The following is a 12,624-nucleotide window of genomic DNA, read 5'->3' as shown; positions in this document are numbered from 1 at the left end:
GGTAAACCATATGTAAACTGCAGCAGCAAACTGTTCTGATGATGTTTGCCATTCCTATACCATTTGGCAGCACTCTTGAAACACATTCCCATATTACCTTTCTCTTTTTTGGTGTGTGTTTTTATGTGAGTCTCTAGGGGAAAAACACTATACTTGCAGTCAGAAGACCTGGTTTCAAGTTCTGTCTCTGCCATTTTTACCTTTAGCCTGTCTTAGGTTGCCCAGAAGACGGCTCCTTCTCTGTCCTGTGGAAAGAGTGACTCCTGCCCTACCCAACTGGCTGAGGGGATCAATTCAAATAATATACCTGAAGTGCTTTGGAAGGTCTAAAGTGTCAGACACATGTGTTCTTACAATTAGGAGTAATTATTAGATGGTGTTATGGTCTGAATGTGTCCCCCTCCCCTCCAAAAGATATGTTGAAGTATTAACCCCCAGTACCTCAGAGTATGACCTTACTTGGAAATAGGGTCATTGCAGGTGCAATTAGTTAAGATGAGGTCATACTGAAGTAAGGTGGGCGCCTAATCCAAGACTGGTTTCCTTATAAAAAGGTGGCCAAGTAAAGAGAGAGACACAGAGGGAGAAGGTCATGTGAAGATGGAGGCAGAGATTAGAGTGACGCAGCTACAGGCCAAGGAATGCCAGGGATTGCCGACGGTCACCAGATGATGGGAGAGAGTCAAAGAACAGATCTGCGCTCAGAAGGAACCAGTCCTGCTGACACTTTGATTGTGGACTTCTGATCTCCAGAATTGTCAGACAATAAATTTCTGTTGTTTTAAGCCACTCAGTTTGTGGTATTGTATTATGGCAGCCCTGAGAAACTAATAAAGATGGTAAACTGTTTGAAGGGAGTTCCTAGCCCAGAAGAAATGTTAGGAATTATGATGACACTATTTTATTTCTATATAGTGCTTATAGTCAACATGTCACCTTCATAAACACTATTTCATTTCATTCTCACAACTACCTTGTGGCATAAGTAAAATTGTTCTCCTTTTAGGAGGAAACTGAGGCCTGAAGTTATCACTAACTCATCTTGGAAACATTTGAATGTGCCTCTTCCCTTTCTCCCACATGACAGCAGCTCTGCTTGGGCCAATGAGTGGCTCTTCCTGTTGTATTTGCACTTTTCTCAGAGGGATAACTTATGTTTATTCCTCTGCTTCTTAATACGTACCTTACTTCCAATATCGTGTGCTTTTTCATTTCAGTCACCTTTCCTTGCTTGGCTCACATCTCTCTTTGGAGTCCTAAGGGTCCTCTCTGAGGCCCAGAGGTTCGAGGGGCTTCCTCTCTGCTCTAGGGAACTGAGACTGGCTCCAGCCTGACCTCAGCCGAGTTTTCCCACTTGAGCAGAAGCTCTTAAGTGTGGCAAGAATCCAGAGAGCTCCAGAAGCAAGAGGGACAGAGTGTCATCTGGCCAGCCCCTGCCCTGACTGATTTGGGGGTCACTGTGGGTAATTCCTGCAGCCATGCCCACTTACAGCCAGAGTCGTGCCCATCACAGACAGGGGCAGTGAGAAGGTGAAAGAAAATAAAAGACTGCACTGTGGCTAATGGTGACGCCATCCAGACTAAAAACCAGCGGAGTTTTGTCTTCCTTTCTCGTGTACTGTAATATGCAATATCGGTCTCCATCATGTAGCAACAAAGGCAGTGTATCACTGCATAATGACATGTCTGCCACGGTGCTAAGAAAAACCTTGAAAATGAATACTTTCAGACCCTGAATGCCATATTCTACTCTCAAGGAGAAGTCATTAACCATTTATTGACTTACTGAAAGTTTTATGTATCTAAAGTTTAAATACTATCCTTTGGCTGTCAGCCAGACCCTCATCTTCCCAAAATGTACTCCTGAGAGAATTCCTAAGACATATACTGACTATAGATCAGACTGGACAACTCCTCAGTACAAAACAACCTCATTTTCCTGGCCTCTTTTTTGTTCGGGAAATTTACAACTTTCCCCGGAGGCAGCAGAAACTCAGGATTCATTTTATCCACAGACTTTCAAATCAAATCCTATATACTGGCATAGTTCAAGTTCATACTTCCCTGCTTTTTACGCCAGCCGTCCTCACCCCCTTTCTGTTCCCGCCACACCCCAGGAATACTCCTGCATTAGACCCTTTGCTCTTCCCCCAGATGTCCACATGGCCAAATCCCCCATTTCCTGGTCTTTGCTCAAATGCCGACTTCTCACTGAGGGCTGTTCTGACCAGGCTATCAAACAGTGAATGTGTTTCCCTCCTGCTAGAGTGGAAGCTCCATGTGGGCAGCAGTCATGGTCTATGTTGTTCACTGGTGATTCTCCAACTGCCTAGCACAGTGCCTGGCACATAGCAGGTGCTTAATAAATATTTGTTAAGTGAATAAAGTTTTCAAAGACCAAAGAATTTTAGGGATGGAAGAGACCTTAGAAAGTATTTGATTCCATGATGAGAAGCTTTCTCTTTCTTTCTTTTTTGGGGGGAAAGTCAATTAAAAAAAATAAACAGAGGTTTGTGGGCAGAATTTGTTTTCCATTCAAAATTAAATCCCACGGACAAATAACGTATGCTATTAAATTGTAACCACTTACGTTATTACATAGAAGAAATTGTGCGCAGAGTTGAGAAGTAGCAAGTAGTCTTTCTTTTTTGGGGGGAAAGTCAATTAAAAAAAATAAACAGAGGTTTGTGGGCAGAATTTGCTTTCCATTCAAAATTAAATCCCACGGACAAATAACATATGCTATTAAATTGTAACCACTTACGTTATTACATAGAAGAAATTGTGCGCAGAGTTGAGAAGTAGCAAGTAGAGGCCACTTTCTAGTCTGCATCCTGGAAATGAAATCTGGATCTTATCGTGAACACAGATAGCCCTTGGGACTCATCCTAGATCACTTGAAACCCCTACCCCACTTTATAGAGGAGGCAGAGATTGCCCAGAGAAGAGGAGACATTTTCTTTTTCTCAAGGTCACATAGTCGATCAGAGGCAGATTCAAGAGCAGACTGGAGGTGTCCTGGCCACCCTTCAGTGTGCCTTTCACCAGCAGAAGAAAAAGAACAAGAAAAAAAGGCTTTGGTGCTTTTCTACTCAATTAAGCTTAAATGAACATTGGATACACTGTCACAAAATCAGTGGATGTCTGTTCATTGTGGAAATCAGAATTATTAATTGCCTTTAATATAATGTCACCATAATTGTCCTATCAATGATTGCAAGCATTCTGCCACCTTTGACCCATGGATTATTAATACTACCTAACATTTAACAAGTACTAATAATGTATGGGTGTTGCTCAAACTGACTGAGGCCGAGAGTCGCCCTGTGAACACACCTGGTCTGCCTGTCCTTTTCATGTGCGTATCTCTAGCCCAACCTTTTTCATAGGATAGGCATTACTTCTTTTGTTGCTGGATTTTTACTTTTTTAGATTGTTATTCTTTGTTGTTAGTATTACCTATTAGTATACCCATATATCTTTATATGGATGAACCTCTGAGAATATGTAATATATATTCAGGTAGTTTAATGAGTCGATAATGACTTTTCCTTGTCTAAGTAACCTGTTTGCTTATCAATACATTTGTTGCCACCCATTGAATACTATGATTTGAGGGGTGTAATTATTTTAAAAACTGTTGTTCCTTATGTTTATTTTATTGGATTAAATATGTCAATTCGAAATCTCTACACTGATGATTGAAATGCCTGAATGCTATCTTGCTTTTCCAGTTAATCAGCTATCCAGGAGTCTACTGCTTCAAGCAGAGCTCTAACAATTCAATTGCTCCACCATTAATCTCCATTGAATCTGTCAACTACAGTTATCAAGAATCAATATTCAATACACCATGACAGACTGCTGTAGGGGTATCAAAAAGCAGAAGGCCAGAGAATCCCTGCCTTTAGGGAATTTGTAGCCTGCGCTAAGAAATTAGAGGGGAGAGACCAAAAGAGAACTAACCATCTCAGGTGCTAAATAGAAAGAAAGTTCTAGATATATGGTTTAGTCAGCAAGAGAAATCTACTTGGGTTCATACTGAAATTTGGCAGTCTGGAAAAATGATTTCTATTTTCCATTCATTATGTGCAGTCAGATAGGAGCAGGTCTCCCTTTTCTCCTTGGATGATAAGGTTAGCTAATATGTCCATTACTAATCATTATTTTTGTACATACCACATTCATTGTCCTTAACTCAGAAGACATTTCATCTGTCCAAATGTAGTATTTTTTAACATTAAAAAAAATCATTTCCCCATGTTTTGTTCCATTTTTTTCTAAATTATAGTCTCACAATCACATAAGCAATTATAAGTCATGGGGAGCATGAAAAGAAGGTCCAAAAAACTGCAGTCAAACTATTTAAAATGTATTGAATTTAATTGGCTAAGGAACAGGGAAATTCCCTATTGTGAAAATATTCCAATAAAAATCAGCAAATTTAAAATCGTATCATCTTCATTGTTAATGGTAATTCTAAAAAATCCAAGTCTAGTGTTAATTTTTTTTCCTTTGCGTTGACTCATTTCATTTATTTGGTCATTACTCTTCTGTGGTCATGATGCATATTTTAGAATCTGAATTATTTTATAACTGCAGTGGACTCTAGAGAGCTTGTAGTCCAACCTTTTCATTTGCAAATGAAAAAACTAAAGCCCAGAGACATTATGGGACTAACTGAGGTCACACAGCAAATTAGTGAAAGAACTGAGACTAAATCCCAAGTGCCCTGAAAACATGAACAGGAACATCAGACCAAATTCTTATTTGAAATAAATAGAAAACAACTCAAATTCATATGCATTGCCTCTGTAAGCCCATGTTTACAAACTGGAATTCTAGGATCTTTTGGACAATGTGCATGTATCAATAATATGTTATTATACTTGTGTTTCCAAGTGCCCAGGTTTATCCCTTTTCTGTCAACCCTCCTTTGATGAGCTTCAGGTATGGCACTGTAACCACCAGAAACAAAATTTTCTGATGGTTAATTTATTTCGAATTTTCTTGAGTTTTTTTCATGAAATCTTAACAGATTTACCTGGTTTATTTTGAAAGCCCTAATTAGCTATGTCTGAAATTGTCCAATGTTACTTTTTGTCTATATTGTATTATTTTACCCATAAATTTATAGGAATTTAAAGAGGTTATTTTAAAGAGGAGGCAGTAAAATCTGTTTGCTATCTCAATCAGAAAGAAATAGGATAGAGAAGTTTGTCTTTCTGAGATAGTTTAGTCTCTTCTGAAAGCAAAAAACTAGTTTAGATGAACTCAGAGGTCTCATTTAGGCACTTTGATCTCTGACTGAATCATTAAATGCAGTAAATAGTTAAACTAGTTGTAATTTATAGACTTACTTGTCGACATATTCAACTAGATCTGTAGCATTCTTGGTTGACATTTTTGCTGGAGATAATCTTACCTAAAACAAAGGTCATGGATTTAAAATACATCATCTGCTACCTTACTCTTATCTATTTTATCCTCATATAAGTGTTCTGATTTTAAACTAAATATATACCATAGATCATAGATCATCAACCCAATTAATCTTGCACACCCCATTTGTATGGCTAATGACTAAAACCAAAATTAAGTTCTGGGGAGATACTAAATAGCTGCATTCCATAGATTTGGTATAACAGTTGGAACAGACTATTTGGAAAAGTCAAAGCCATAGATTATTCCTAGATAATTGTTAAATGAAATATCCACCGATGATTGACTAAGTTACTAGAGAAGTCCTCAGAGAGTAAATAGCATTATTCCTGACGTGCTATTTTCAAAGAAAATCAGCTAATTTTCAAAAACAAAGCCCCAAACTAGAAAACTAGTTTATCCAAGAAATTTTATTTTCTAAGAAACCTGGATGTTATGTCAATATGGTCAATGAGAAATAAAAGCACAAAGCACAGCTATATACATAATTAACTAACACTTACCTGACAATCTCTAATCCAGTAAAATGATCTTACTAGAAAATTCAATTTACATGGAAGTTGATAATTTTGCAGCATTCTATTGGGTAAAAGGATACCAAATGTACTCACTGTTTTGTGTATGCTGCAAATGCTCTCAACTCTAATGTCCTTTTATTTTTTAAGTTTAAAAACAGAACACAGATTTATCCTAATTTTAATAGCCTATCTCTGAACTGGATTCAATAGGGAGAGTATGAGTGGTATTCCATCTCAGTTAAAAAAAATTAAACAAAATATATTCCTAGGGTTTTTTTTTTTTTTCTTTTTTGGTTTACATTATTGTATACTACATATAATGATGGGCAGAATATGTTAAGACCCCAATACAGAAATCATTCCTTTTACCAATGCTTAAGGAGCATTAAGGAGAAACTTAATTGGAAACTTTCCTCCTACAAAAACAACCAAAACAACAACAACAAAAACCCCAAAATAAAAAAACAAAAAACCCTACAACCTTTTTATTTTTATTTATTTATTTATTTTTGTCCTTTTTGAGACCGGCCGCACCGTGCTCAGCCAGTGAGCGCTGTGAGCGCACCAGTCATCCCTATATAGGATCCGAACCCACAGCGGGAGCACTGCTGCGCTCCCAGCGCCACACTCTCCCGAGTGCGCCACGGGCTCGGCCCCCTATAACCTTTTAAAAAAGGTAAGTCCATCATCAAGAATGCTGATAAAGGATATCTGACAATAGTCAGGCTCTCCTGCCCCAGCCCTCTTGGAGGTGAGCCACCAGAACAAGCTCCAGGCTGCACACAGTGGAGTCAGCGATAGTGCTTTAGCCCTCTCCCCATGGCAGAATGGGGTTCACAATGAATCTGGTAATCCAAAAACCAGTCTTCCTCTAAAGAATGGATCACTAGAGCCAATACAATGGGCTCTCAGGTGTCCACATTACAGAAACTGTCCTAAATTCCTAGAGGACTTGACTGGCCTTCTGTCCTGTCACCTGCTTTCACTCTTGTTTCTTGCTGGGACAGTACTGGCCCTGGGCTCCTTACCTACTTCATACCAATTTTTTCCATATTTCTCCACTGCTCCACCTGGTCTGTGGGGGGTCTGTTTTTGACATTTCCTCAGGAACTGATTGGTCCTTGCCTTACATATTTGGCACCTAATAGCCTTTTGTATTTGTGGAATGAAAGAGTACTATGAACACCATATCCAAGGACACTAAATGACTGGGCTGTTATCTTCCTTCCTTCTTCTGGAGAAAAGTATAACAGTTGGATATATATCTGTTTTATTTTTATTTTATTAATTTTTAAGTCTTATTTGGAGGAGTACAAATAATATCCTCTTAAAAACACACCCATACACGTACTTTCAAAGTGACAAATGTTAAACATAATCATGGAGGAAAATTCAGAAAAACATAGAAAAGTAAAAGATCCAGAAAAAAATTCTCACTCATAATTCTATTACCTACAGCAAAGCCATTCTACTACTACATTGTGGTGTGATTGTTTCCTCTTTTTTAATGTGTTAATTATGTATCTAAGGCAATATTTAAGTTTTTATATCTTTGCTACTAATTAAATATGAGTCAGTTCTGTTTCATCCCATTTCTGCAGAGTAGGATGTAATTATATTTAAAAATTGTCTCACAATCAAACAACTTGGTGGTTATTATTGGATTTTTCTTTTACATATGTCAATTTTTATCTGTTTCATCATAATACTTTAAAATGTTATCGTTCTTTATGGCTTTATGGACTATAAAGTACTTGTATATAATGTGATTTCATTCTTCCAACAGCCTCATAAGGTTGTATTATTATTTTCACAGTATGATGGCATCAGTTACCTTAAGTAACTGGAATCCTTCCTTATTATGAAAAGAATTTAAGATGATTATTTTTATAGCTGAGGAACTTGAGGATCACAGAAGTAATGAACTTACTCAAGATCAGGTAGATAATGATATTAACCACCTATAGCTATTGACTGAGCCCATCCTAACCTGCTAAGCACTTTACCTAAGTGGCTAATTCATACTGCACAACAACTTTGTACGCTAGGCCTAATTAGCCCATTTAATAGAAGAGGAAACAGAAAGGTTAAGTAATCACCCAAAGTCACAGAGCTAGTGTGTGGTACAGTCAATAGACACCAAAAATCAGTGCATGATTGTGCTAGCTTTCCAGTACTGTTTCCATAACAAGAGGCTGCATCCACTGATCAGGTTCCAAGATTACAAAACAAAGCCTAAAAACACTGCTTGCTTTGAATGATCTTTTTAATTAATGTGACAAGAACTATTAAAGGAAACATTTTATTCAGTGATTCTTTTTTTTTATGTTAGAATAAACTCTATACCTTGAGTTTGTCATGTTCCTTTTTAAAACTCATAAAAAATAAATTATTATCAAATTTTAAAAAATTTAGCCTCATATGTTTAAAGTCAGTCCAGTTAACGTATTTACAAATTGAGACCCTTTCTCTTATCAGCTTGTGCTGTCACCAGTCATTTTATCAAGGAAGAACAAACAGGAAGTATGGAAAGAGTGAAAGGAAAAACCATTCTTCCAGGACTTCTTAAAATTCTCTAAGCAACCTTAAGCTTTAAAGAAGCAGATCAAAATATTCTACTTTTAATATGAATCTCTAAAAGTACTTGCTTTCTTTTCTTGGTCACTGTCTGAGCCAGGAAGGGGGCCATCAGGTTCATCCGGCTGTTTCTCAGCTGCCGGGGAGACACTTTTGTTTACATCCATATCTAGGCAACCAGAATGCTGAATCAGATGAGGAACTATGGCAAGTGAATTTTTGCTGTGGTGGTAATTTTTTAAATTGAGGACAGTTTCTGTACATATGGCTATGCTTAAAGGGAGGCTTCCAATTTGTCCCTGCTTCCCTCCTCCCCAACCTCAAGTCTCCCTCACACCCCCATCATATCTATAGTCAGCCAGAACACCATATCCTCACAGGTACTTCCACAGGATGTTTAGGAACTTTGTTGAGATCAAATGGTTCTAAAACAATAGGGAATGATTTCTCACCCTATTGTGCCCAAGCCATCTGAGGGTCTTCTTTGGGATTTATTACTTTGTTTTTATGTAATAAGAAACATACAAGATAGTAAAGTTTAAGAAATTTAGAGACATTGAGGAGTCCATGAAATAAGTACCTGAACTCACGATGCTTGATTTTCCAGCTTTATTTTTTGTTGGTTTGATTTTTTGAAAGGAAACAGAGATTTTTTTCTTTCTCAGAAAGCCAAAGTATTAAGTTGTATCCTAACTAAGGTCTTCACGTTTTGGGGGCATCTGCCCAAGGGTGACTTACCAGCATTGTGACTGCAGGAAGGACCTGTGATGTCAATGGAGTTGGCCCTCATACTATAAGTCCCTGGGATTTAGGAGCTTCAAGGGTTTTCCTTAATGCTCATTGTCCTAAAAATCACCAGGTCCTTGCTTCTTTGTCTCATTGGGTGAGAGGGGCTGTTGTTAAACTGATATTTCACACTCTTCTCCTGATTTCATCTTTATGGTTTGGTAAGAGACCAGTTTCTGTCAAATAAGACAAACAGAAAATGACATGCTGAAGTTCTGCCAAGTCTTTCTCCAGCTATGCTAGTTGAAGAAGCTAACCCTTCAAGGACACTAGAGAAGTATCACAAATAATGCAGCACTAATGACAGGTGACATGGGTCAGGGTTTTAAATAAATTAAATGCTGAACTTTGGCTGTGTAGAGTAATTTTATTCAGATATTTGACCAAAAAGGAGTGGATTATCTCAGCTCCAAGAATTTTTTCTTAGTTTTAAAATTAGAATGTGCATATTTTGTTAATACTACTTGGCCCTCATATACAGAAATGATGCTATTGGCTAAGTTACTGTCCAAATTATGGTGCCAAATCTGCCTTGCACACAATGTTCAGAAAGTTGAGTGACAAACTATGATCCCACAGATAAAGATCACCCATGATTTTGGCTTCAATGGTATTTCCTTTAGTGCTAAACTAAGTCCTTAAAACTTAGAGATACAGAAGTTCATGGTTCGCAAGCAGTCCAAAATACTTATTATACCACCCCTGTCATCATTTTATCTAGTGCAAAGGGAGACTGACACACACCCCTGACTGATAGCAGGTGGCTGTGGATTCTGAGAGAGTGGGTTGGAACCCTGACTCCTCAACCTATTGGCTGTTTACTTTGGGCAAAATTATATCACCTCATCAAGCCTCAGCTTTCTCCTCTATAAAATGAGCTAATAGTAACGGTCTTATAAGGTGATTGAGAAGATTAAATGCAAGAATACACTTACAGTGCTCAGCTGAAGGCCAGGCCAGGAATCCACTAACAGGTAACTTTTGTTAGTGATTATTTCACAAGGTGGCAATTATTCAAGATACAAGCAGGATCTGCGTGAGAGAGAAAAACTGTATTTGACTTAGTTTATTCACTTTTTAAGATTCTTTCTCTCCATAAATTCAGCTTTTAATCCATGGCATTTAGCCATAAAAATGGGCTCCACTAAAATGAAGAGTCTAACTAGGTTGTTCTCTAAACATAAATGGCCGCTCTTTTTTTTAACAGAACAATGCATATATTACATATGTACCATTGACTTCTTCTGTGGTTTGAATGTCCTTGCCAAAACTAAAGTTGAAACTTAACTGCCATTGTAAGAGTATTAAGAGGTGGTGCCTTTAAGAGTGATTGGGTCATAAGGGCTCTGCCCTCATGAATGGATTAATGCTGTTTTTGTGGGTGTGAGTTAGTTATTGTGGGAGTGGGCTCCTGATAAAAAGGATAAATTTGGCCTGATTCTTTCTGTCTCACGTGCTTGCTTGTCTTTCTGCCATGTTATGACACAGCAAGAGGGCCCTCACCAGATGTGACCCCTTGATCTTGGACTTCTCAGCCTCCAGAAATGTGAGCCAAATAAACTTTTTTGTTTTTTTAATGTTATCCAATCTGTGGTGTTCTGTTACAGTAGCGGAAAACAAGCTAAAACAACTTCCTACCTGCTTTAAGTGTGTATGTAAAATCCTTCCTAAAAATCAATGATTGGTGTAGATTGGATGCCCCCAACCTCATTGAGGCTTAATCCCCACTGTGACTGTTGAGGGTGGGAAATCCTATTATGTTAATTGAAAGGTGGGGTCTGGAGGGATGATTAGATTATGAAGACCAGGTCCTAGTGAATGAATTAACAATGGAGGTCAGTGGCATGGTTCTGAGGGCTTTTAGAGAAGAACACATGAGAGGTTAGTTTCTCCCTGCTGTCATTTTCTACCTTGTGAGGCCCCTGGGTCACTGCTGTTGCCACCAAGACCTCCACCAGATGTGTTCCCTGGGCTTTGGACTGCCTAGCTTCCGAAACTGTAAGCAATAAATTGTGTTTTCTTTATAAATCACCCTGTTTCAAGTATTTTGTTATAAACAACAGAAACTAATTAATACAGAAAATTGGTACCAGAGAAGTGGGGTGTTTCTTCTAACAAATACCTGAAAATGTGGAAGCAGCTTTGGAACTGTGTTGCGGAGAGGCTGGAGGAATTTGTAGGAGCAAGCTAGAAAAAACCCAGATGCTGCTGAAAGTTTAGTGGACAAGAAAACCAGGGAAAGTTTCAGAGACTGGTTAAATGGTGGTGACCAGAATACTAGCAGAGATATGGACTGTAAAGGCCATTAGGAAAGGGTCTCAGAAATGAGAAGGAATTTTTGGAAACTGGGAGAATGATCAACCTTGCAAGGAACTGGCAAGGAACTTGGCTGCATTGTGTCCCTAGGACTTTGTGGAAGTTGGAACTTAAGAGGTACTGACCCAGAGTATTTGGTGGAAGCAATTTCTAAGCAGCAAAACATTAAGGAAGCTGCATGGCTAGTTATAACAGCCTATGCTGAGTTATGGCAGCAAAGACATGAAATAAAGCCAGAATTTAAAAGGGAAGCAGAATGTAGATTTGGAAAATTTGCAGCCTGGCCACGTGGTAAAGAAGCAGAGAGCATTTTCAGAAGAAAAATGCAATGGTGCTAAGAAGATTAATACAAGAGAAAGGGATTATCAAGAGAGGGGGGAAAAGGCCCTGAAGGCATTGAAGAAGGCTCTGGAGCCAACCCTTCCATTTCAGACCCAAAGGCCAAGGCAAACAGAATGGTCTTGCGGAACAGGCCTGAGGTGCCCTCCACAGGCTCGCTGCCCAGGGCCACCTCGGGAGTCTGCTTTCAGCACCAGCACCTCAGCTGTTCCAGCCATGGCTAAATTGGCCCCAGGTGTAGCTGGATCCGCAGCTTTGGAAAACATGACAGAAGTCTTGACAGCATCCATGTGGTGCTAGGTCTGCAGGCTCTCAGAATCCCAGAGCTGTGGAGGCTTGGGAGCCTCCACCCTGATTTCAAAGGATGTATGGAAAAGTATGGGGGCCCAGGAAGAGATTGTCACAGGGGCGGATTTGCCGCATATAATCATGGCTATAGTGATGCCAAGGGGAAATGAGGAGTCAGAGTTGCAGCAGAGGAACCCCACCAGCACCTTGCCTAGTGGAGCCATGAGAGTAGGACCAGCTTGGAGACCTCAGAGTTGTGGAGCCACCAGAGTGCAATGCCAGCCTGCAAGAGCTAAAGCATCACCTGAGACCAGGAAAACCATAGAAGTGGATCTGCCTGAGGACTTGAGGACCCTAC

General features: G+C 39.0%; 1 protein-coding gene across 1 annotated transcript in view; it reads right to left on the bottom strand.

Moving 5' to 3' along the window:
* The window catches only part of FAM81B (family with sequence similarity 81, member B), a 68,763-nt gene extending 59,492 nt beyond the window's left edge, over positions 1–9,271 (bottom strand). The window contains exons 1-3 of the mRNA XM_008585535.1: positions 9,118–9,271; positions 8,609–8,706; positions 5,361–5,425 (exon numbers count right to left, since the gene is read on the bottom strand). Of these exons, the coding sequence (XP_008583757.1) occupies positions 5,361–5,425; positions 8,609–8,704 (161 nt within the window). The 5' untranslated portion in view covers positions 8,705–8,706; positions 9,118–9,271. The remainder of the gene's footprint in view (positions 1–5,360; positions 5,426–8,608; positions 8,707–9,117) is intronic.
* Between the last annotated feature and the right edge of the window lie 3,353 nt (positions 9,272–12,624).

Source organism: Galeopterus variegatus, unplaced genomic scaffold (assembly GCF_000696425.1).
Source record: "Galeopterus variegatus unplaced genomic scaffold, G_variegatus-3.0.2 Scaffold3613, whole genome shotgun sequence".
NCBI classification, from domain to species: Eukaryota; Metazoa; Chordata; class Mammalia; order Dermoptera; family Cynocephalidae; genus Galeopterus; species Galeopterus variegatus.
Note: the sequence above shows the minus strand (reverse complement) of the source record. Positions and strands in the feature narration are given on the sequence as shown.